The 22,896-nt window shown below is 36.4% G+C and overlaps 1 protein-coding gene across 1 annotated transcript in view; it reads left to right on the top strand.

The window, feature by feature from the left end:
* DOCK4 (dedicator of cytokinesis 4) overlaps positions 1-22,896 on the top strand; it is a 252,421-nt gene that overhangs the window by 199,953 nt on the left and 29,572 nt on the right. The window contains exons 28-36 of the mRNA XM_050897081.1: positions 3,060-3,135; positions 4,732-4,832; positions 5,499-5,557; positions 7,704-7,852; positions 9,426-9,511; positions 14,774-14,800; positions 14,967-15,062; positions 16,781-16,841; positions 20,522-20,615. Of these exons, the coding sequence (XP_050753038.1) occupies positions 3,060-3,135; positions 4,732-4,832; positions 5,499-5,557; positions 7,704-7,852; positions 9,426-9,511; positions 14,774-14,800; positions 14,967-15,062; positions 16,781-16,841; positions 20,522-20,615 (749 nt within the window). The remainder of the gene's footprint in view (positions 1-3,059; positions 3,136-4,731; positions 4,833-5,498; positions 5,558-7,703; positions 7,853-9,425; positions 9,512-14,773; positions 14,801-14,966; positions 15,063-16,780; positions 16,842-20,521; positions 20,616-22,896) is intronic.

Below are 22,896 nucleotides of genomic sequence, written 5' to 3'. Positions count from 1 at the left end.
TATATACATATAACAATAGATTGTACACATATATGTGACTCTAGGTTTATTTCATTTACATATTAAATATGAAAGAAACTTTTTTCTGTTCAAACACCTCTGTGCTCGGGAAGATTTCACTCTGAAATAGTAAAGGATGAAATAAGAAGTTAATGTTATGTATTTGTTCCATATCAGAATGGAAAAAGAAAGCTTTCATTTTCTACCATTGGCTGCCCAGGCAAAGCCAGGTTGCCAGTGCACAGTCCAGGCAGCAAACCAGTTGTTGAACTTCTGGGGGCTACTTTGGATTTTTCAAACAGGTTATTGCAGAAAAGTTTGCTGTGAAAATTTGATGGAAAAGCCACTCCGTCAACAATGGCCTGACCAGACCTTGGGTTAGCATTCTGTGTATAAGCCCAGAATAACTTAGTAGCTAATAGCAGAGGTTTTTCTCCTGTAAAACAGTCAGTGGTTCTGAACAAATTTGTGGCAGGTGGTAGGAGGAAGAAAAGCAAGTCTTGTCACAAACTGAATGTTTTCTAGTTTGATACTCAAATGGATTTCAAATAAATATTGTTGTTTTGAAATCGTTGGCTGGGAAGCAACTTGGAATGTGAGTATTGTACTGGATCAGGCAGCTGTCCATCTGTCCTCTGGCTGCTGTCTCTGCTTTCTGCATTTTGCTTTTTTTAATAGAACCTACATTATTTGTAGGAAAAAAAGAAAGAGAACGCCCAACCTTAGCTGTGTTTTCTGTCCTACCTGATTTTAGTTTGTTGTAGATTCAAAATAACAGATTGTGGGTTAAAAACAATGGCTTCATCTTTCTATGTTCAGTCTGATGTTTTTTTATCTACAACATATACACTCTCACTCTACAGACCCACTTTTTATCAACTAATCCATATCATATCTTTGGCTTACCAAATAAATCAAGCCTGAGTTATGTTGCCTATAGCAAGAAATACCTGCATTGCAATTATTCTGTTATCTCAGGAAAATTCTGGAAAAAATATTCTAAAAATTTCATTTAAGATTTCTACTCTAATCACCTTCTTATAAGAATTGAAGCAGATCTTTCTCTTCAGTTTCACCTGCCATGGAAGGAATGTGGCAAGAAAGGAATTGTCTCAGACATAAATAGAACTATGTAATGTCAACTTGGCAATATGGTTGCAGTTCTTGAGATCTTGTGGAATTTTCTCTTGCATACAATTTTTCAGGGATTTATTACTTTGGACTTAGGTTGAAATTTTACATACAGTTCTGATGAACCGACCTTTTCTATCAGAACATCTTCCTGAAATACGCAAACTATTTCCATTTTGTGAAACATATGGGCTGTAAATTAAATCATGCACAATAACAAGAATGACAGGACTCTCTTCTTATCCATGCCTTGATTGTTAGCTTTGCTTATATTACAGTTTGTTGATGTTTCACTTTGTCTTCCATGCTGCAACAGGGAGTGCTCTACACACCCTGTAACTCCCCGTTGGTGGAAAAGTGGGGTAAACTATACAGATGAGTGCTAAACATGGAACACTACTTGGATAGAAAAGCTACAATATAATTGTTGAGAAAATAATATGTATGAAAATGACATTTGAGCAACGGAACTAGGAACAAATGAAACTTGAGACTCAAGCAGTGTTCTAAAAACAGTCTCAGACTTGGCTGTTACAGATGTTCAGACACATCAAACCAGAAGGTAAAGTTTGGCAGGGACAGTCATTTTAAAAGTAGAGAAATGGGAGCAAACATTTGAACTAGTAATAAGCTAAATGATACATAGCCATTTTGTATTTATAAACTTGAAATCTGTCCAAAGTGCCAGAGGAAAAATATAATTTATCTCCTAGGTGGGTTGGTTAACATATAATTCTTCAGTGTTATGAAGATGAAAAATGTTATACCCTTAAAATATATATTGCTGTTATTATAGTTAATAAAACATATTTTGTCTTGAATGCATTGCAAAAATAGTAAAAAAATGAATTCCAAAGTATGGAAAGGGAAACAAATTTTAGCATTGTAACAGCATACAAGTCAAGAACCATGTTCAAAGGAGTACTAGATGTATTAATAGTAGATAGATGGTAATTAAATGAAATGTGTAGATATAACCTTTTTCTCTAAACAGTTGATTGTTGTAAAATACATGAGTGTAACAGCGAAAAGATCATTCTATGTTTACCTTTTTTTCTCCCCCATAAACATCCACTACTGACTACTGTCAAAAAGAATGTAATGGTTTATATGGATTTTTAGTTTGACTAAATATGTTGATAGACACAAGTGCTGCAGAGGTTAGCTTAAGGGTTGAATCATTGAAATGAATTATATTTAAATAATCTTTAAGGATGTTCTGTTTCTGTAGATTACCAAACTTGGTTGCTACAATGAACAGGGCTGTCATTGACCTTTCGTGACAACCACTGTGGCAGGATTTTGGTTGTATACATTTATCTAAGATAGATTAATGTAATTCAGGCAGGTGTCAGTGTAGGGCAATGTATGACCGCTTGCAACATACAGAGTAGAGATCTTTAGAAGCAGATCTTTCTTGCAGACCTCATGCAGTTTTGCATTTATCTGTTGTCATTAAAAAGACTGTCCATACGGCTGTCAATTGTATATTGGTAATTACTAGATATTTTATATTTATAATGTATATGCACATATCTTTAGTACCAAGAAAGCTGAAAGCAAATTGCCCAACTGTATATATTAGTGCTAGTAGGACAAAGTGTGTATTAAATCTGATACCAGCATTATTTGCAGAACAAAATTTATGGTTTGTCTTTTTCATCAATTATATTGTTCTATACAGAACATCTGTTTTCAGCACGCATTCTTACATCACACCTATTTTTAGTATTTTTTCCTTAATGTGCATGTTTTCTGTCAATAGGTGCTGTTAGTAGTCAGATATTTGTATATGTTTTAAATGTAGTATTTAATGCCACCATACATGCTGGATCTATTTCTTCACTGGAAAATTGTCTGGCTCTGAGTATTAAATATGAATTTCCACTTAATGAAAACTACTGTCTTTTTCATTCTTTTCTTCCCAGTGTGATCATTACTACAGTCTTGTACCTTTCGGATGCCCTTCGTAAAAACTTCTTAAATGAAAACTTTGATTACAAGGTAGAGTAAATGTGTCTAACATAAGATAAATGCAATAGCTGCTACATCATCCTGTGGCTTGGTGGTTGGTTATTAAACTTAGCTCCAGCATCTAAGCAGCTACAACATATACTAAAGCAGCAATTTCAAGTGCTCAGAGATTAAGGTTTTTCTTAAATACAGGACTGTCTTAAAAAACAGGAGTGCTGTGGATTTTTTTAATTTCTTCTTATTTTTCATTTTGTTATTTCAGCCTCTATGTTAGACTACTTATTCAGGATTTTTGCATAGCAATTTTTTGGATTATAGAAACTAATTTTATTATTTGTCTGTTATTTTGGAGTTATCACAGAAAGGAAAACTATTCCATTTTTGAATCAATGCAAATTTATCAAAAATACAGATTTGCATTTCTGTAATTTCTGTCAAGACCAATTAACATGCTGCATAATTAAAATTAGAAAATTATGACACTGCATGGTGAATGTAGTTAAAGATTTTAGTGAGTACCTCAGATAGTGAGATATGGCACCTATGATAAACTGTGAATTACAGAATGATGCTTTTAGGATTCAGATGAGAAGATCTAGGAGTGCATCTGAAAAGACCCATTCCCATGGAAACCTGAATGAATATTCTGCCCAACCAAGCGACATTAGTCCAATTGCTTCATCATAAAAAGTGCAGCATTTCCTTCTTAGAGAAGACAGTGAGCTCCTGTTGACTTCCAGAAGAGTTGTGGATGCTTCTCTGAAAATCCAGACTCCTGTTGGAGAGATTGGCAGGAATGCAGATTTATCTACTTGACATAACTGGACATGAGGAAGCCTATCCTGTATGAAGTTCCACAAGTTCAGAGGCTAAAACTCATAAAAGAATTGCCTGTAGACAAGGCATCTATGTTCCTTAAACTTGCTTAGCAATGTTATTACTATCCGAACTGCAGTGTCTGGAATAGGGCTCCCCCTACACTTCTTTCTTCCTCCTGCCATGGAGCATCTATAATTGGGTTATAATAGTTAATACTTCAATGCATTTTAAATTTATCTTTAAGTCTTCTAAATAGAAGAGTCAACATCTGATTCATAAAGCATGTGCGCAAAACATCTGTATATTTGCAATATGTTAACAAACCTGGCTTCAGTTTTGTCCAGTGAAGCCTGCAGCAAGTGAGACTTGCAAATAATATTATAAAGTAGGACGGGCCAGAGAATGACAATTCTGTTATGTGGTAGCTTTTAAGGTGTCAGAATTTTTTGGTTTTTGGACTTAAAGGCATAGCTTTTTGTAGTCTTCTATTTAAATATACCAAAAAAATGTTTCTAAATTTAGAAGGTAAGGTTTTCTGATTTGGAGGGATGAAAAAAAATTATCTGCAACTCTGAAACCTTTACACTTAAGACATGTAGAATATGTAAAATAGATGTATTTCTGCTGAACATTTTGGGGTTGGTGAAAAGTATATTTGGATGCAAAGAAATTTAGTCAAAACCAGTTTGAGTAATTTATTAGTTGAGACTGAAACAAGTGATGTGATTTGAAAATTTGCATCTTGAGTGGTCATAAAATGGTGGTACTGAGAAAATGAAATAACCAAATGCCATATGCTTGTTGTAGATATGGGATTCCTACTTTTTTCTTGCTGTCATTTTTATAAACCAGTTATGTCTGCAACTGGAGATGTTCACACCTTCCAAGAAGAAAAAGGTTTTAGAAAAGTAAGTACTGCTGTCAGCTTCTAGAAAACTGTAATAGATCAAACACTTCTCAAAATGCAAGACATGGGAGGTTGCAAAAATGCCTACCAAAAAGATAACGGTAACAGTATTTCCACTGACTAGAATGAGAGGTGGTTCTGGCCCTTTGTATAGGTCTTCAGAGCTGATAGCAGCCTTCATAGAAATGCCCAAATTGGTTCAGATATTGGGAGCAAAATAGCCATGTTGTAGCAGTGCCAACACTAATTTCCAATTTATGCATAAGTTGATTCACACTGGTTCAGGTGTTTCTGCCAGGCAGTGCACTGTTGTCTGTATGAATTAATTGTATTTTTTTAAGCTAGAGCAAAACTGTTTGTTCTCAGAGAGAGAACTACAGCATATTACTGCAAAAAACAGCTTTTGCTTCACAGCTGTTACTGATGTATAGCATTTAGAAGGAACTGATACTTTTGACAACATTGCAAATAAACCTGGGTTTAAGAATCCGCTTTTAGCTGAGTACAATGGAAAGAGCAAAAACTTGGAAGAAATCATCACTTTTAAAGTAGTTTTTTATGGATGACAAATGAGACATTTCATTTAACAATGTCACAGAATGGCACATGAACTTGATTTTCTTAAATGATCTTTCACTGCTTTGCTTTATTTTTTAATACATTGCAGATACGGTGACATGCGGGTAACAATGGGATGTGAAATCTTCAGCATGTGGCAAAATTTAGGTAAGTAATTAAACATGTCATCAGTAGCTCATAAAATGAAAAACGATTATTATTTCTTCACCTATTAAATACACTTGCCAGTGATAGAGGAGTTATTGATAATTAAGTTCACATTAAGTCTTGATTCAAGTTTAGGAAAACCCTAGTCATCTGTAGTTCCCTTCTTTATAGCTAAACTCAGCTTTCTAGGCCTTGATACTGTATCTGACCTATCCCTGTTTCTTCAAAGAGAACTGAAAGAATACCATCAGAGAAAATTAGAAAAGAAAGTACTGCTCTTTTGGGGCAGAATTATTGTGCCTGGTAATATACTTATGTTCACAATTTTAGTTCTGTTGCCAAACAGTTTAAGGAACAGACATATATCTTAATTCTGAAGCTCTCTTGAGATGCTGGATTTGCATCAAATATTCCCCTAAGTCCTAGTTGCACTAAAATATAAAGGCATAAACAAATCAGTGAGTGATGTATAAGTGACACATTGGACAACACGAGAAAAATATATGCTTGGATATAAACTTAGGAACATTTTTATATTTATAAGCAATAACTGTGCAAACTGAAAGTATGAGCATCAGAGAAATGCAATTAAATGTTGTTTGGGAAGAAAATCAAAACTGAGTAGATTATTTGGACACTACGTTTGTCATCTTTATATTTCAATTATTCAATAGTTCACTTCATTAAAGGGCTCATTAAAGATATGAAGACCATCGGTGGTTACTGAGATACTGTCATCTCAATTCTATAAATCTGTTCCCCAGCAAGATACGTAGTTCTAAAAAACTGGTCTTTCTGAGCAGCCTGTATTATAAAGAGAAATGTTCAAAATAAGAAATATTTGCTTATTAATATCTTGTTAACATTTGTTGTGTAGCATATTTTACTTATTTACAGTATTTAGTATTGCTTACTCACTCTAAGGCATCCCTCTCAATTATTTGGATACATGATGGGTATTTCTAAACTGGTATATCAAGGATGCACTCCTGGGTCCCATCTTCCTGCATGCTAGGATAAGACCTTAGAGTGCATCATCTCCCCACTCAGGTTGTTTTCTACTGAACAGAAACCCAGTATGCAGGCAAGGAGGGAATCGTGATGCCTTTCAATAGGGGTGAGTTTTGTGGGGTACAATATGGAGTTCATCTGGTAATGTGTCCAATTAAATACTGTAGTCAGGATATTTCATATAATTGGTGTTATGCTAGTCAGCATTTTACAGTTCTCTTAGCAGTAAGAGTCATCATAAGCCTTGATCCTTGTACAGTAATCTAGCTTTCATATGGATATGCGTCCCAGGATGTTTCCAGCAAAAGGAATTCTGGTTTTCCTTTGCGCAAACACAGACACCAAACAGAGCAGCAAGCAGGGGTGACTGCCCACTGGAACATCCAGCGGTAGGCTGGATGTAAGTTAATTCCCAGCTTGGAAAGTCAGTGCATTGTGGTTCATAATCCCCCTATTCTGAAGATATCAGAAGTCTTAGTCACGGAAAACTGAAACTGAATGATCAATCTTTACTGTATGCCATTTCTAGCTTTCCTGACGAGAACGTAGTTTTCTGCTAAGTAGAATATGGTGAGTTAATGGAAGATGTTTTAGCACTGATTTTAAAGCGAGTTGTTTTGAAAGCAGCTGAGTCACATCCTCCCTTTCCTCTAGTCAAAACATGTACTTCCATTTCTGTACTCACAAAACTAAAGTTAGGTAAAAATCAAAGTACTTACCTCTTTTTGATGAGCACAGAATATCAGACAGTTAACCATTTTGTAAACACAAGAATGTAGAGCTTAGAAACCCAACCATTCCTGTGAAAAATATGTGAAATGCCTAGAGAGTACCTTGTCTCTCTTTGTTTTCCTTCTGGAAGACTAACTTGGGATACAGATAACCCACTGTCACTTCTGAACTCAGTATTGCATAATAAAATCTGATAAATTATGCTGGCCTTATACTCTTATATTGTCTGCAGCTTTTCACTTTTGGGGCTTAAGAAATAGTCCATGCTGTGATGGAGATGAGATAAAAAAAATCTATAGACATTTAGAGTGCTATTTTTTAATTCTTCAGATAGTATTTGAATTGCTTGATAGCTCACAGGACACCCAATTCACATTCGAGTTCATGTTCATTTTCATTTTAGGGGAACACAAGCTTCACTTTATTCCAGCGTTGATTGGCCCCTTCCTGGAAGTGACCTTGATCCCTCAGCCAGACCTGAGGAATGTAATGATTCCCATTTTCCATGACATGATGGACTGGGAGCAAAGGCGAAGTGGCAACTTCAAACAGGTACTGTGTGTGAAGCTGTTTATAAAACGGGACTGAAATTCAAGCACTTCAGAGAGTGCTGGTCCCAACCATTGGTGGTTCAGGGTGGACAAGTTAGCCACAACATTATACCTGTTGGAGAAGGATTACCAGGGTTTTCCCTTTTTACTCTCTGCAGGGGTAGTAAGATTCTCCAATTAATGCTATCCTGTTAGTAATGCAAGACGAGGATAAAATCCGTGGCCCGCTGAAGTGAAGAACAAAACTTGAGTTGTCTTCAACAGGGCTGATTTTGTTTTGGTGGTTTTTTGTCTCTGCTTTACAGCAGTACAGACTACTGGTTAGATAGGATTCAGCTAGCTTCCTTTCCGGTTAGTATGAAAAAAGATCAGATGGTCCTTCTGAGGAGTGTTCTTCTCTAAGGATCCAAGTATTCTTGCTGCTCAAACACCTTCTTAACGGGCTAGGAAGGAACGACCAAGTGTGCCATCTGCTCCCGCAGCTCCCACTCAGTTCTTTCAGACTGCCTCAAACCATTTCTCAGTGCCCTCCTTCCTGCTGCTTCAAATGAAGGAAAGCAGAAGTATTTGAATTACTCCCAGGCAATCATAATGCTTAGGGTGGGAGCTGTATCTGAGACACAAAACAAACTATTAAGAACGGAGGAGTGCATGTGATGTAAGTAGGTAGCTTTTCACTATCAATATATAAGCTTATTGTTAAAAGTCACCATAGAAATGTTAACAAGGAGTGAGAATGAAAAAATCCACTTGTTCTGCTTCTTTGTGTTTTCAGCTTGGATTCAAATGTAAATTGTAATAGATTTATTTTCTAATAAAATACCTTGACAACAGCTTGGTTTCTCCTCTAGATTTGTGGTTGCTAATATATTACTGCTAAAAAGGAGGTTTGAAATATTAACACACAGTGTAGCCGCACCTCTATATTTTTTATAATCAATACGCTTTAAAACATGCATTGAAGGAGTCATTAGCCACCAGATATGTTCTGTAAGTTTCTTTGATAGCTAATACGTAAATCCAGCAAATTGGATTTCTAGCCAAATACACTGGCAGGTAAGGAAGGTTGGGACAGTTAGTCTGAGTCCCCAAGTGTTCTGAATAGGACAGACATTTATAAAAATTAATTTATAAAGAGTGGGGTGCAGGTCAGAAAAGATGATATTTTTATTGAAGTCTAAGAAAATGGCTTGTGCTTACAGCCCTGCAGTGAGAACTCAGGCAATTTATTTGGGCTGTGTGCTTTTTGTCTGACTCCATAAATAGATAGCTGCCTTAGCAGCAGCAAATGCTACTCAGCCTGTAGTTTTAAAGTCACGTTGCTCAATTTAAATTAGTTCCCTCCCTCAAAAAAAAAAAAACAACCACCAAAAAAAAGAAAACCCCACAAACCTTGGGAATGATAACAGCTTCAAAGAGATGAAGTGACTTATAATCAGATTTACATGATTGACCAATAATTCTAAGATACGCATTTAGCAAAGTCCCTTACAGAAAAACAAATCTTCCCTCAGTTTTCTCTGATCTCATTAAAGGAAAAAAGAAGCTGTTTACACCACACTTATATGTTGCAGGTGGAAGCAAAACTGATTGACAAACTGGACAGCCTGATGTCGGAAGGTAAAGGTGACGAAACATACCGAGAGCTCTTCAACAGTATGTGAGTAATATGTTTATCTTACGCTAATTCCCTGAGTTCGGTTGGTTGTATCAGATGCTAATGTCATTGTAGAGAAGTAATGCTTAAAACAGTTGTGAATCTTGTTTTTTCTCTTTTTTTTGTTTTCCCTGAAAATCTGAGGAATAAAACATTTTATGGTGTTGTATGGCATCTGTAAAGTCTGGCTGTACTTCTTGTGTACAGCTATAATTGGGAAAGGCTAAATCTGTTATATCACAGAACATTCTTTCTCTACCTACTGATTTTAAAATCAGAAAAGCAAGAAGTGCTTCATAATTGCATAGGGTGCAGGTAGAGCTCAAATGGAGCATTTTGAAAACAAGGCATGAGAATTCAACAAAAAGCTGTTTAATAAGTAATTTTCTATTGCCAGAAACTTGTACTCATCTGTGTAATGTCACTTGTTGACTTCTTGATTGATGTAAACGATTTTATTTATTCTGATAAAATTATTTTTTATTATTTTCTTTTATAAATTACTTGTTAATCTTTTAATGTATTTTAATAAATGACATATCACTGAAATCTAATAGGAAAAGCTAATAATAATGCTGAAGTCCCTAAGGTTGCCCATAAGTTATCCCATTGACTGAAATAAATGATTGTCAACAGAGTACAGGTACAAAATAACTAACTGAACTTTGTCTCTGTTGTTCCTCGGAACTCAGTTCCACCTAAGTGGAAGATTTCACCTGTTTCTGGTGTGTTTAGTAGGGGATGTATTGTTCCTCTTCAGGATTCCAAGCTGTGTATTCTTCAGGACTGTTAAACACAATCTTTTTCTGTTTATATAGCTTCTTAACCATTCCTTCTTCTTTAAGTATTAGTTTTAGCTCTGTTGTCTTTGCTTAAATAACAACATTCAGATCTCAGTGTCTGTGAATAGCAAACATATAATAATCTGTAATTGTATTGAGTTGAAAAAAATAGAGTTACTAAATATTTATCATTTACAGAAGCAAAAGTGGGTTGAGAGATTAGGCAGAATATTATGGAAATGGATGAATAAAGGCAAACAACAGTACAATATGCTAAAGCGGAACTTTCTTGTAATTATTCATGAAATTTTTCATAATCTGAGAAAAGATAAAGGTAAAATAATTTCAATATTTTAGTAATACAGTATCCTAACTTCAAAATTAAGTCATTAAGGGGAAAGCTCTAATTATAAAATGAAGTCTAAATGCATTCTCGTGCAAAATACATCAGGATGTATGTCACTGAAATAACTTAAAATTCTGTAAGAAAGCATATCGGTATGAAATATAGTTCCTAATTTTTTGTACAGTTTTAAGGTAGATTTAAACTGGAGGATGTTAAACAAGATAGAGTGAAAAATGATGAGAGCCTTTTATAAATCTAAATGCTGAAGACATAGTCATAGTAATTTAAATTGCAAAATGTCTCACAGCATCGGTATACTTGTTTCTGTTCTGGTATAACATAAGTTACAACTAAATGCTTTGGGAAATTTCAGAGTAACTGCTCAAGTTCACTTCCAGCTTAAGAAAAAATAGTATTTATCATTAGGTTTTTTATCTGAGTTTGATTTGACTCCATACATTAACACCTTTCAAGAGGAGAGCTTGCAGAAGATGCTAATCCAAATGGAGGATGACATAGTGTTCTAGGGTATGTGAAGGAAAATTATTAAAATCAGATGGACAGTTTAGGGAGCTGAAGGCAAGGGACGGGGTCAGTTAGCCTGAGATTTTGGGTTTTTTGATTTCTTCCATGGGTAATTTAAACTAAGCAATATTGGAGTGTCTTTAGTGCAAGAAAGCAGACTTGTTTAGGCTGGAGTGACAGAGATGTGGTATGTGCCCAAGGAATGTGAAACAGTAATACAGTTTTGCAGCAAGCAGTGGTTTTGTAGTCTTTAATGAAAGCAAATGCTACAATATTACCTGATCTTTCTGAAGATTCGGCATGGTTGGTTTTGATAGTACAGTTGGGAGCCAAGGGGATGTACACACCTACTTTGGATACAGTCTAGTAACTGCAGTGGGTGTGACAATTTCAGGTTTTGTCATGCTTTTGTTTATTTTGTCTGAATCGGAAAATGAATTTAAATCTCTCAACTCTGGCATTAACTGCTTTTTTTCCCAGAGACAATCACTGAATCTTTCCTTTGAACATCTATTTTCAAGGACAAATTATAAGCATCTCTAGACATATCTAAAATATTATGTGCTTAGAATTTACTGCTTGTAATAGAATTATCTTTATCAAATTAAAAGACATAGTGAAAGTAGGGGACTGCTGTTTGTTTTGAATCAATGTCTTTCTAGGGACTTGAATGTGACTGCTCAGTGATTAGCTCCTGATGTCATTTGAAGAGCTGCAAAGCATGGAGTAGTGAACATTTTGTTATCATGAGAAACTAGATGTTGTAATTGCTACCCAGGGTAATCATGGCATGAAAGGTGTCCTGATCTACATTTACACTGTAACACTGCAATTGAATTCCTGAGTTAATTAGCATAGGGAAAAGAATGATTTCACTTTATTAAACAGTTGATGGTTAGAAGAAAATCCTTGGAAGCCAAGGGATATACTCAAGTAGCTCTTTGTTCTGAATCCGATGGATGCTGCCAGTTTATTACTTCTGTAGCTGTATTCCAGTTTGGCCTAACACAAGCCATTTCACTTTTGGAGGTTAGGTGGCCACATTATTGAAGCACAAAACCTGGGCTAGTGAGCTCCACTGGGGGCCTGGCAACGAGGCTTCTCTTTGAAGAAATTAGAGCTGACATTCAAGCTGAGCAGGCATTTAATACCGAGCTCTGCCAGTTTGTGGGTGATTTCTCTAGCCATGAAGCTATTATATAAAAAGTGATGACTGCTACCTCTCCCATGCTGTCTTCAGTCGTCTTAATTTCTTCCCCCAATTGCATGACTGAATTCAGCACTGCCCAGGCCATTAGACTCTGTCTGGACTGAGTCTTTCAGAGCCCTTCGGAATATTTTTGTGGCGTTTGGGTAGCTCCTCACTCACCTCTGAACTTTCGAGCAAAGTTTGACATTGACCCATCTGACTAGATGAGGGAACCTCTGGCTATAGTGAGGTCCCTGGAGGACTTTGTACTCCAAAATAGACATCCAGATGTTTTAAGGCACCTCTAGGATTAGATGCCTGTGAGTTAGTGGTCTGAGTAACTCCGTGGCTTAGGCATATAAAATCCACTTACTACATGATTGAGCTAGCCTGAACATGGTTCTAAGCCTGGCGTTCATCCCTGGAGAGCTCTGATCCTCTGGGTCCCCGCTCCACTCTCTTATTCTTGGGAACCCAAGACTAAAAAAAACCAAAACAAAACCCACAATTGTTCAGGTGAGCCCCGATGTTAGGCTATAGTAGCATGGATGGGCAGAAGCATTTTCATTGTTTCTCTGTGTTGTTTATTCCCTCTTAGTGCTGTGTAGAACATAGCATCTTGGCTATGCTTTGGGACCTGTAAGTAACAAGAATTTAATTCTATCTAGATATAGCCATGAGGAAGCTGAGGGATGTATTTGAGTGGCTCTTTCATTCTGAGTGTTTGTTCTGTGCATTGTGGTGAAAGATGTATGGTGGAGAGGGGGAGGCATGCATCAGAAGGCAAGTCATAAAATTGTTCAACTGACGACATTGATGTCAGTTTGAATAAGTACTTTGAATGTATCTACACAACCCGTTTGTAGAAATTGTATATTTATAATGAATATGCCAATACATTTATAAAGAACATGCATAAGTCAAATGCAGATGAAAAGCATCTGTTTTAAAAGAGAATGCAGACTTCTGCTGTTTTTCTACAGGAACTATAGGTAATTATTTTGATGAATGTAGGTTGAAATGTTCCTGTTTAGCACAGGGTTGAAAGGCAATAGAAAGGAAAAATCAGTGCAGTAATCAGTGCTTAATAATGTAACAGGCTCTACTCTTATTTCTTGTTAGACACAAAAACTTGTATTGAAAGGAACGTAAGGGGTATAAAAGCAAATTAAGTTAGCCTGTGTATTCTGTATGGAGAGCAGATTAGTGCTTCAGTCTCTTCTGGTTAAGGATGGCCTTGTCATCTGTCTCTGCTAGCAATGACAGGTAGCCAGTCTCTGAATGTGAGGGAAAGACATCCGATTGCCTCCTAAAGAGAAGAAGTGAGTCTAAGATCGATATAAGGGTGCAGAATGAAGATCAATATTTCCTTCTTGCTGTGCAGAGCACAGCTTCATTTAGGTCGAATTAGTTTGCAGAATTGCATCTGTGACATCCCCCTGTATGTAAGGAGCTGAACAGAGCTGGAGTGTATAGCTAGTGCAGTTGGCATGTAGGAGTTATTGGGTGCTGTTATATGTTTGGTGAAATTTGGACGTAGGAGTTTTATGGGACTGAACATGCTCAGTATAGATGAAGGTCAGTGGAGCTGACAGCTTGCCCACTGCAGACAGAAGGTTCGGAGATGCTATTAGCAACTCTCTAAAAACCTCTAAGTATATGGATGTGGCAATTTTCAGAGACTTCTAAGTGAACCACACCTGAGTGCATTTTGAGGGAGATTGCAAAAATATCTCCATGGACATGTCATCCGAGGTCCTGCACCAAAGCATAAAAGTAACACAAGTCTGTAGATAAGTATTTCCTTGTTCGTTCTCAGAGACGAAATGTGGGAAATTCATGTCCAAATGATTAATATTTGATAAACTTAAGCAGTGAAAAGCAGAGGCATGTAACAGAAAGAAATATTAAGTATAATTTTACTGACAGCTCCACTTACAACACCATTTTGAAATCTTTTCACTTCAATGTGTAATCTGCATTAGTGTAAGAACTCAACACAACAGTTTTTAATAAAGAATCTTATGACAATTTAAGCTAATGGAATTTTACATGTGCATGATAGTATGTTCTCAGAAGGAAATATTAAGTGAAGAGGGGGAATCATCTTATTAAAATCCCTTCCCCATTCTTAAATTTCATGCGTACTGAAATATTAGAGAGGAGAGGAGGAAAAATCTTTGTTAAAAAAGTTGAGGTCCCATTGAGAAGGTATATTGAGTTGATAAATATTCTTTTCTACGTACATCTTTAAACTCTCCATTTTCTGACGTATCACCATGAAATTGATGTATAAATTTTATGTAAGAGATCTGTTAAGTCTTTGGGATATTGATATATTCTGAAAACTAGGTATTTGATATATTTTAACCTGATGCAGCTAATATAAAAATCATTTGTTTTGTCAATGCTTCCTGGAGTAGAATTCCACTTTTTGGTCCTTATCCTAGGTAAGACATTGTTTGCAAATTGTGCTTCTTGGGAGGGTGTTTGTAAAAGAAAATCTAACTATCGAAGATGTTGCTAAGGTATTAAGGTACTGGTAAAAGCAAAGTGGTTGTCATAGTGACAGTTAAAAATAAATGGTGAAATTGTTCTGGCTTTTTTTTTTTTCAGTCTACTGAAGAAAATTGAGCGGGAAACATGGAGGGAAAGTGGTGTTTCGTTAATCGCCACTGTGACTCGCCTCATGGAGAGGTTACTGGACTACAGGTGAGTGATTATCACAATTTATAAGTAGGGTTGTCATCTTTGAAATATTAGGAGGCAAATATGGTGATCTTGCACAAACGGTGACTGCACATGGACACATCAACTGTATGTGGTCAGCATCTCTGACAGCAGCTGCTTAGTCAACAGGAAAATGAGACAAGCAGGCTGCAAACCAACCAAGTAGCCTCCCCATGGTATGAAAATCCAGTGGCGTGCAGGAGTTTCCTATCAAGGAATATAGGAACTTTTGGCAGTAGGTTAGTGACTCAAGTCTGTCTGAAGACACAGAGCTCAATACTAATCACCTGACAGTTGTTTTACAGAATATGTAAAATTCTTATCACTGTGTCAATCATGCTTAGTTGTAGTGTCAGCCAGCATAGTAAGTATGTATACAAAGATATGATCTCTGGGTGAGGAGCTCGCATCTGACTGTACCACATGAACAAAGGAGAGAGAAATGAGAGACGTATACTCTCTTTCAGGAGTGGGAGACTAAAATTGATTTTCTCAGTCAGTTGTGAAGCCCATGTAGAAACTTCGGATTTCAGCTTAGTCCTCCTTGTTGCCATCAATTGTAGCACTTTCTAAAGCTTAAGTGTTAGGTTTTTTCCCTGATTCCATAGGGACACATGGTTAGACCTGGTACTCCACTTGCTATCATCACTGATAGTTTGAAAGGAAAGCTATTTCATCAACAAAGAAACTGAACTCTTAATTTCTAGAAGCATGGCAGTGCTATTCCTCTTCGGGGATCAGTTGGATTACAACCTCCAGGGCTCTCAATCTTTCAAAATAATTGTGTATACTGGTAGTTATGAGAGAATTTGGGACGATTGTTAAGCTCATGTATGCAAGAGTGTTTTAAAGTTACGTTAGATTTCTTTTAGTGACTACACGGTGATGTCTGCCTGTTATTTTTTTACTCCAGCATGGTTATACTGACTATTTTTCCCTGTGTGATAATCAAACTCTGCATGGTTCTGTTTTAACTTTTGACTTGGGGGTGAGATCTGTTTTTTCCCCAAACAACAAATTATACTAATTATAAAAGTGCTACTGAGGAAAATTTGGTGGATCTTGAAGCGTTTTACAGAGGAGATCAGTGTCATTCTGTTTTTTCAGAGGAGGAACTAATGCTGTAATTCCATGACCACTTTAGATGTACACTGTCTCTGAAGAAAGCAAACTCATCCCTGCTCATTCCCTCATTCACATCACCCTCTTCTTTGTGCCAACACAAGCGTTTGTGCTGCACTGTGGTGATCTGACTGACATGGGCTAAAACTAACCCAGCAAAAGATACTGCCTAACCTGTATCCCTTCCTGAGGCTTGTGCAGGCAGCAGTGCAGGACTGGGAATGAGTGCCTGAGAGCAGGAGGGGAGTGGGACTGCCTCTTCTGGCAGCCATGCTGGCTTCTGCTGGCATGATTTGAGCACAAGGTATGAAGAAACCAAATGATCTCCAGCAGTCACCTAGCAAATCAGTGACAGAGCCAGAAAAAAACATTGACTTTCTTGACTATTGAGATGTTCTGTGTCCTAGAAAAGGAGGCGTGAAGTCCTTTACATACCTGGGTCTGCTGTTCACCCAAATGCCTTTGGGTTGCATCATTTCAATCAGCTTGCCAAGCCAAATACGTCTGTTTTCTGAGGTGTGCTTCACTGTAAGAGGATAAATGTCATTCCTTTTGAATTTCATTACTTTCTGTTTTAGGGACTGCATGAAAATGGGAGAAGTGGATGGCAAAAAGATTGGCTGCACTGTTAGCCTTTTGGTTTGTATACTTTTTCTTTCCCTTCTTGATTTCAGTTGAGCATTTTCTAGTATACAGCCACACATTTGAATAGGAGGTACCTTGCTTCTTGATGCAGTTTGAGTGGAAGTTGACAGAATAATACTGCACTTAGGATGACTGATTTTTTTTTTTTTTTCAGAGTGAAATTGATACAGTGGGGAGTTAGTCTTCCTTGGCATTTTATGGTTGGGCTCTGAGAGGTCTCTAATACTGCTTTATTCATTTTCAGTCTCTTCCTACTGGATAAACTTCACCAAAGTATTTTCCAAGTTTAATTGGTCTCTGAGTTCATAGAAACAAACAAGTCTTTCCTCCTTCCCTAAACCCAACAAAACTTACATGATTTCTCGTGTTTCCTTTCTTCCCCAATAACTGATGCAAGTTGGTTCTTATGACATATAATATGGGATATCTTCTGAAGACTGCAGGCTATCTATTCTCTTCCCAATGGAAGAGCCAGAAATGCTGCTCAAGACCTCCTCTTGTCATGTTATCATCATTACAACAAATCAACAGTGCAAATTTGTAGTATGAAAAAGATTTCATTTTTGTTTACAAAATGCATTTTGCTTCTAGGCCAGTTTCCACTGACAAGTTTGTTGACTTCCGTTAACCTTGGAAAGTTTCCATTTTCATGGTGAATGTTTTGGAAAGCTGTATTTTTAGCCAGGGGAAAAAACAGAATAAGCTGACTTGTAATTCTGCATTTTTGACGTCAGTGAAACAATTTGGTATCACTTCTAAGTAGCAGTTATACATCAGAGAATAAAGGATTTCTTCAGTAGGAAAATAGTGCTCTCTAAATAAGGATGATGTTTACTACGTAGCCGTAGAGCAGCTGGCTTTCTGTCGGAATATCTGGCATGATCTGAATTCCGTAAAGCACCTGGATTATTTTCATCCTATCACTAAGGAGTTTTTAAAGTATTATTAGCAAATCATCCAAGATTTGCACAAAAAGAAAATTCAAATATTTAAAAACCCCAAAACACCGTAGTACTTTTTAATGGGATTTTCAATGACTTGTACATGCTAAGGCGGATTTCATATCCTAATAATTTTCAGACAAATATTAATACTATTTGCACACCAGAGAAACAACGAATGCTGAATTTTGAAAAGGAAATTTCAATTACAGAAGTAGCACAAAAATTTTAAGACATTTGCTTGCCCGTATGATGGATGAACTGATTGTCATCTCAAAAGATGTTTCATGCAACGAGTAATCAGATGAATGCATAAAGTTAAAATTATTTGAAGTCCAGAGGAGGAAGCAATATTTCATTTTTCACCACTACTTTGAAGGTATTCTGACTTCCAAAGATAAGAGGACTGGTTGGCATGAAAAGAGAATTTTTACGTTGTTTTGCCATAGAATTATATGCTGTTCTTCCAGAAAATTGAATTGTGCAAGTTAACCAAGTTATCAAATTAACTGGAATTATGCCACATCATGAAATATGCAGAAGGGGTATGCACCAGCAGCAATAACTTAGATGAAAGGAGAAGGTAGGAACTTTTTTCCTACTCTCCCCACCCTCTGGATCATCTGGAGTAGGTTTCACTTTAGTAATGCTTGTTTGGAAAAGCTGGTTTAAGAGGTGTCTAATGCAGTTAGTTCCTTCTGCATAGGAATCACCTAACTCCAATTTGAAAGTTGAATTTCTAATGAAAGAACTCTGTCATCGCAGAGCTGTACAAAAGCATTGAAAGTATCTTGAATAACTTTTGGTAACTCACTGAGAAGTTTTTCTCAGGCATCTTTGGTCCTTATTGGGGTTTGATATTTAATTGATATTTCAGATTCTATTAATTTAAAATTATATCTTCTTTTTAGAAGGAGAACATTTTCCTGTGATACTCTACGCTGGCATATGACATCATGCCATTTAAGTAGAACATGTCCACATTGCCTGTTTGAATGTTGTTTTCAAGCTGTTTTTTCTTAGGAAAAAAAGTCTTTATTAATTAGGGAAGTCTACTTTTTACATCACGTCCCCTTTTGAAGACTACATCTGTTATATTTTATATCTTGAAATTATTGAAAAATCACACGACACCTTTACGAGCACAATGTATTACCTGAGCTGTGACTGGGTTGTCTTGCTGTGGTCTGCCTTACAGACCAACTGGACATTGTCAGAGCTGAGCTTCAGAGAAGAACCAGTTGATTTGTATAGTTTAGACTTGTGACAAGTACTGGAGCCTTTAGTGCTTAGGGGTAAGAGCCAAGAAGTCTAGTACTGCGGTTCAGTGCCGTATTTTGTCTTAATCTTTATGCTTTATTGCTCGCAATTCTGTATTGTAGATTATGCTTTTTTCAGACAAGTAAATACGAATATACAAACAGATATTTTTTCATTTTCTCTTCTAAAGAGAAGCATCTGTTCCTGATCTACACCTGGTGGGAGGAAAAGAGAAGTCTTCGGATTATAAAGGCAAATGGTGGCCTAAAGGGGGCATGTCATTACAGAGCTATTGATATGTAGTCATTTTCTCAAGTCAGTTAAAAAAATACTTTCTCTATAAAGTTTTTATTTTGATATTTTCATAATGTTCCTCCCACCTTTCTCTCTGATAATAACTCAGTTTAGGAAACAGTGGCACAGAATAAGAATACTGTACCATAGGGGAAAAATTTTGGCCGCTTGTTTAGAGTTCCAAATAATAAGTGATTTGAATAATAGAACAGAAATTGTTAGTTGCTAATGAGGACCAGTGCTAGATTCTTCTATCTTATAAATTTTTATTAACCAAAGCAGATTATCCTGAACGTGAAGTATGGCTAGCACGGGGACTCTAGGTGCATGTCCATAATGAGTATGGCAATACTTGTGAACAGTGCTATAGAGTTGTGCTCCTTTCCCTATAACTTTTTCATACTTTGTTTTAGGGCTTGCAAATAAATAATGAGTGTTTTGAACGAAGAGTTTTGATGTTGCATTCTATATTTTATCCGTGTAAGAACAAATAGCAGTTATACGTCCAGAAATCTTGAGCCACTTCTAGATGTTTTGTCCTGGTTATCACTTTAGAGTGCAACTTTGTATATTTCAGTCATGCAATGCAATATTTATGCATCAGTTCCCAGCATCAGTTAGGGCTGAAGAAATTACATTTTTCATTCAGGATTATGCTGTTTACCATACTGTAAACATGTTTTACAGCTCTTCGTAAAGCTACCAAAGTCCTTCCGGCATTTTCCTATGACAGAAGGAAGAGTAGACATACCAGGCAGTAGATATTTTATTAAAATATGAATACAAAAGTCAGACTGCTGTCAATATTTTAAAATCAACATACAGCTTTCAGCAAGATGTTAAATGGCCTAAGTAAGGATATATGGGTGCATTTTTTGGATGGATTATATTTATAAAGAAAGAACCGTCAGATTTCAGTTCTATCAGGTTCTTTCTGTTATGTTCTATGAGAATTTAAAAAAAACATTCAGGAGCATGTTGACTTGTCTACTGAAAATTTACTATTCTATTTACTATTTCTTACTGTATTACTGTAGTTCTGTGTAATGACTTCGTACATGTGAAACTTTCAAATATATGCATGTATTTCTAGAGCATTGTTTGAAGTCTTTTGTTTGTAACAACTATCACATATTTATTAACTACTACATTTCATTACAAAATTCAATTTTATTGCAGAATTTTTACAAGACTGAACTGAACAAGGAAGAGATGTATATTCGCTATATTCATAAGCTGTATGACCTACATCTGAAAGCACAAAACTTCACAGGTAATTGAGTACAAACTAGAAAAAGATATTTAGGACTGGTCCATGACTTGCAGTCTTTTGCAAACCTGTAAGCTGTATCCTCAGTGCAGAACATACTGACCCAGGCAACAGCTGAGTTTCCTTGCCCAATTAATCTCTCTCTCAAAATACGGCTTTTTTTTTCCAGCCCCACAACTCTACTACTTGCTGTGCCATGTTGAATGTAAATGACGACTATTGATACGCACTTGCAATAAATGTGTGATACAGTCGTTCTTCGCCCAAGAGGAGTAAAGTTTAGAGGAAGTTTTTATGAGTCCATTTGCTAGTATCTGAGCCTATATACTTTTTTGTAATGCTGCTGGTTAGCTGTTTGGTGTGGTGTTTCCACACAGCTGTGTTTCAGAATCTAACTTTTAGTTTTAAAAAAAAAAAAGAAAGGAAGACCCATATCACCTACTAATGATGAGACAGAGACCCTAAAACCTGTAACATGGTTGTTCTTTATACAACATAAAGTGGACTTCATTTGGGTAACTACATGCCATCAATAATTGCTGGAGAAGATAAAGTCAGTATCTCTTTAAAGTAAACAATCTTTGCTTGCCAAAATATTTAACTGACCTTATAATACCTTCATCTTTTCCCCAGTGTTTGCAATTGCAACTGCATGTGTTCAGAATCTCTCCAGAATTTTTTCCTTCTTAAAAGCAGATTAGTTGGCTGGGGGTCACTAGTAAACAGGCTACATGTACCACAGCAAATTTCGTTATGCTTTTCTGCTACCCGTAGGAAAGATCCTTCACTTGGAATTTCCACAGTCCCTTTGCAGTTCATGGATTTAAAGTGTAGACTAGCTAGCAGGATATATTAAGGAGAGATTTTAATTTCCTCATGTGACCTGGCAGTAGTGAGTCGCAAGAGGGTTTTGATTATCAAGCAGTATCTTTGCCACAGCTGGCTTTTGTGCCAAACTATTCATTTCCTGATTTTACATAACAGATCTTAGTAACTCTTTAAGCAATGTTGAGTTCCCTTTACACATTGGCTGCTAATATGTGTCCAGTTTACTTTCAGCAGTGATATGAACCTAATTTTTTTAATTGTTTTGCCATCCGTTCTTATTTTAAATAGTATTTTGCTCAAAATTTATTTCCAGGACTTTGTTGTGTTTCCTGTGTATTTATTATTAACGTGTGATTTTTGCATTCTTTGCCATGGTAGATTCCACAACTCTGATTTTTTTTTTTTTTTTTTTGCCATGAGAGCCTTAAGGAAGGATTGTCTCACAGCCATGGCATTGGGATAAAGACAGTCTTTCCACTAGAAAACAGACTTATGTAGTCCATTGCCTTGCCTTATCAATCAGTGACAACACACAGACCTTTTGTAAATCAGCTGATCTAAAGTACATGGGAGTAGGAAAAGAAGTTTGCTACTTCAGCAGCATTCCTACGTGTTGCACCATTAGTTTCACTAATGCAGTTGCACTGCATAGTTTCATTCTAGGGATGAAGCCAGCTTACCCTTAAAATATTTTTTCTCTCCTTTCATAGTATGATTTACAGGATTGTCTCTAATAATCCTCTGTAAAAAAAAAAAAAGTCCTTTTTAATATAAAACATAGCTTTAAATCTTTCTTTACCCAGCACTCAGTTATGGCTATAAGTATTATTCTCTTGAGGCTGAAGCACATAAATGTGCTGATTCCTCTTGTGTCCCCTCAGTCACCTGAGAAGTGTAATGAGATTGTCTTTGTATCTATCCATCTTAGAAATGTTTAGGTTTTTTAATCTTTCCTGTATAAATTGAATTTCCCACATCATGAGTCAACCCTGTTTATCTCTCCTTACTGTTTTGATGCACAGCCAATAGTTACAGACCTCTCCCAAAGGTACCAATATGTTATTTTTTTTATGCTGGCCACTGCCAGCATAGGATGCTGGGTAGAAGGACCCTTCAGACCTTTCATCTAGTATGGCCATTCTTATTTTAGAAACCTTCTATATACATTTATGATAACTTAAAAAAAAATACTGGTATGGTAGACAAAAATCTGTTAAAACGAAGGACTTGGATGCCAGGTTGGAAAGGAAGGGTCACAGTGAGCTATCCTGACATGTATTGATGCTCTGCCATCTTTTGCTTCCTTATGATTTTGAATGATTTGTTGTTATCAACTTCATGGATTTTTTTAAATTGACATATAAATGTGCTGCATATTTTGAGTGCTAAACTGTAGCTTGAAACTTTGACAAAGGATGTTACCAGTCAAGCAGCCTGAAAGCTGTGTGATGCCAGA

Source organism: Gymnogyps californianus, chromosome 1 (genome assembly GCF_018139145.2).
Source record: "Gymnogyps californianus isolate 813 chromosome 1, ASM1813914v2, whole genome shotgun sequence".
NCBI classification, from domain to species: Eukaryota; Metazoa; Chordata; class Aves; order Accipitriformes; family Cathartidae; genus Gymnogyps; species Gymnogyps californianus.
The sequence above is the reverse complement of the archived record's forward strand: the minus strand, read 5'-3'. Positions and strand labels throughout refer to the sequence as shown.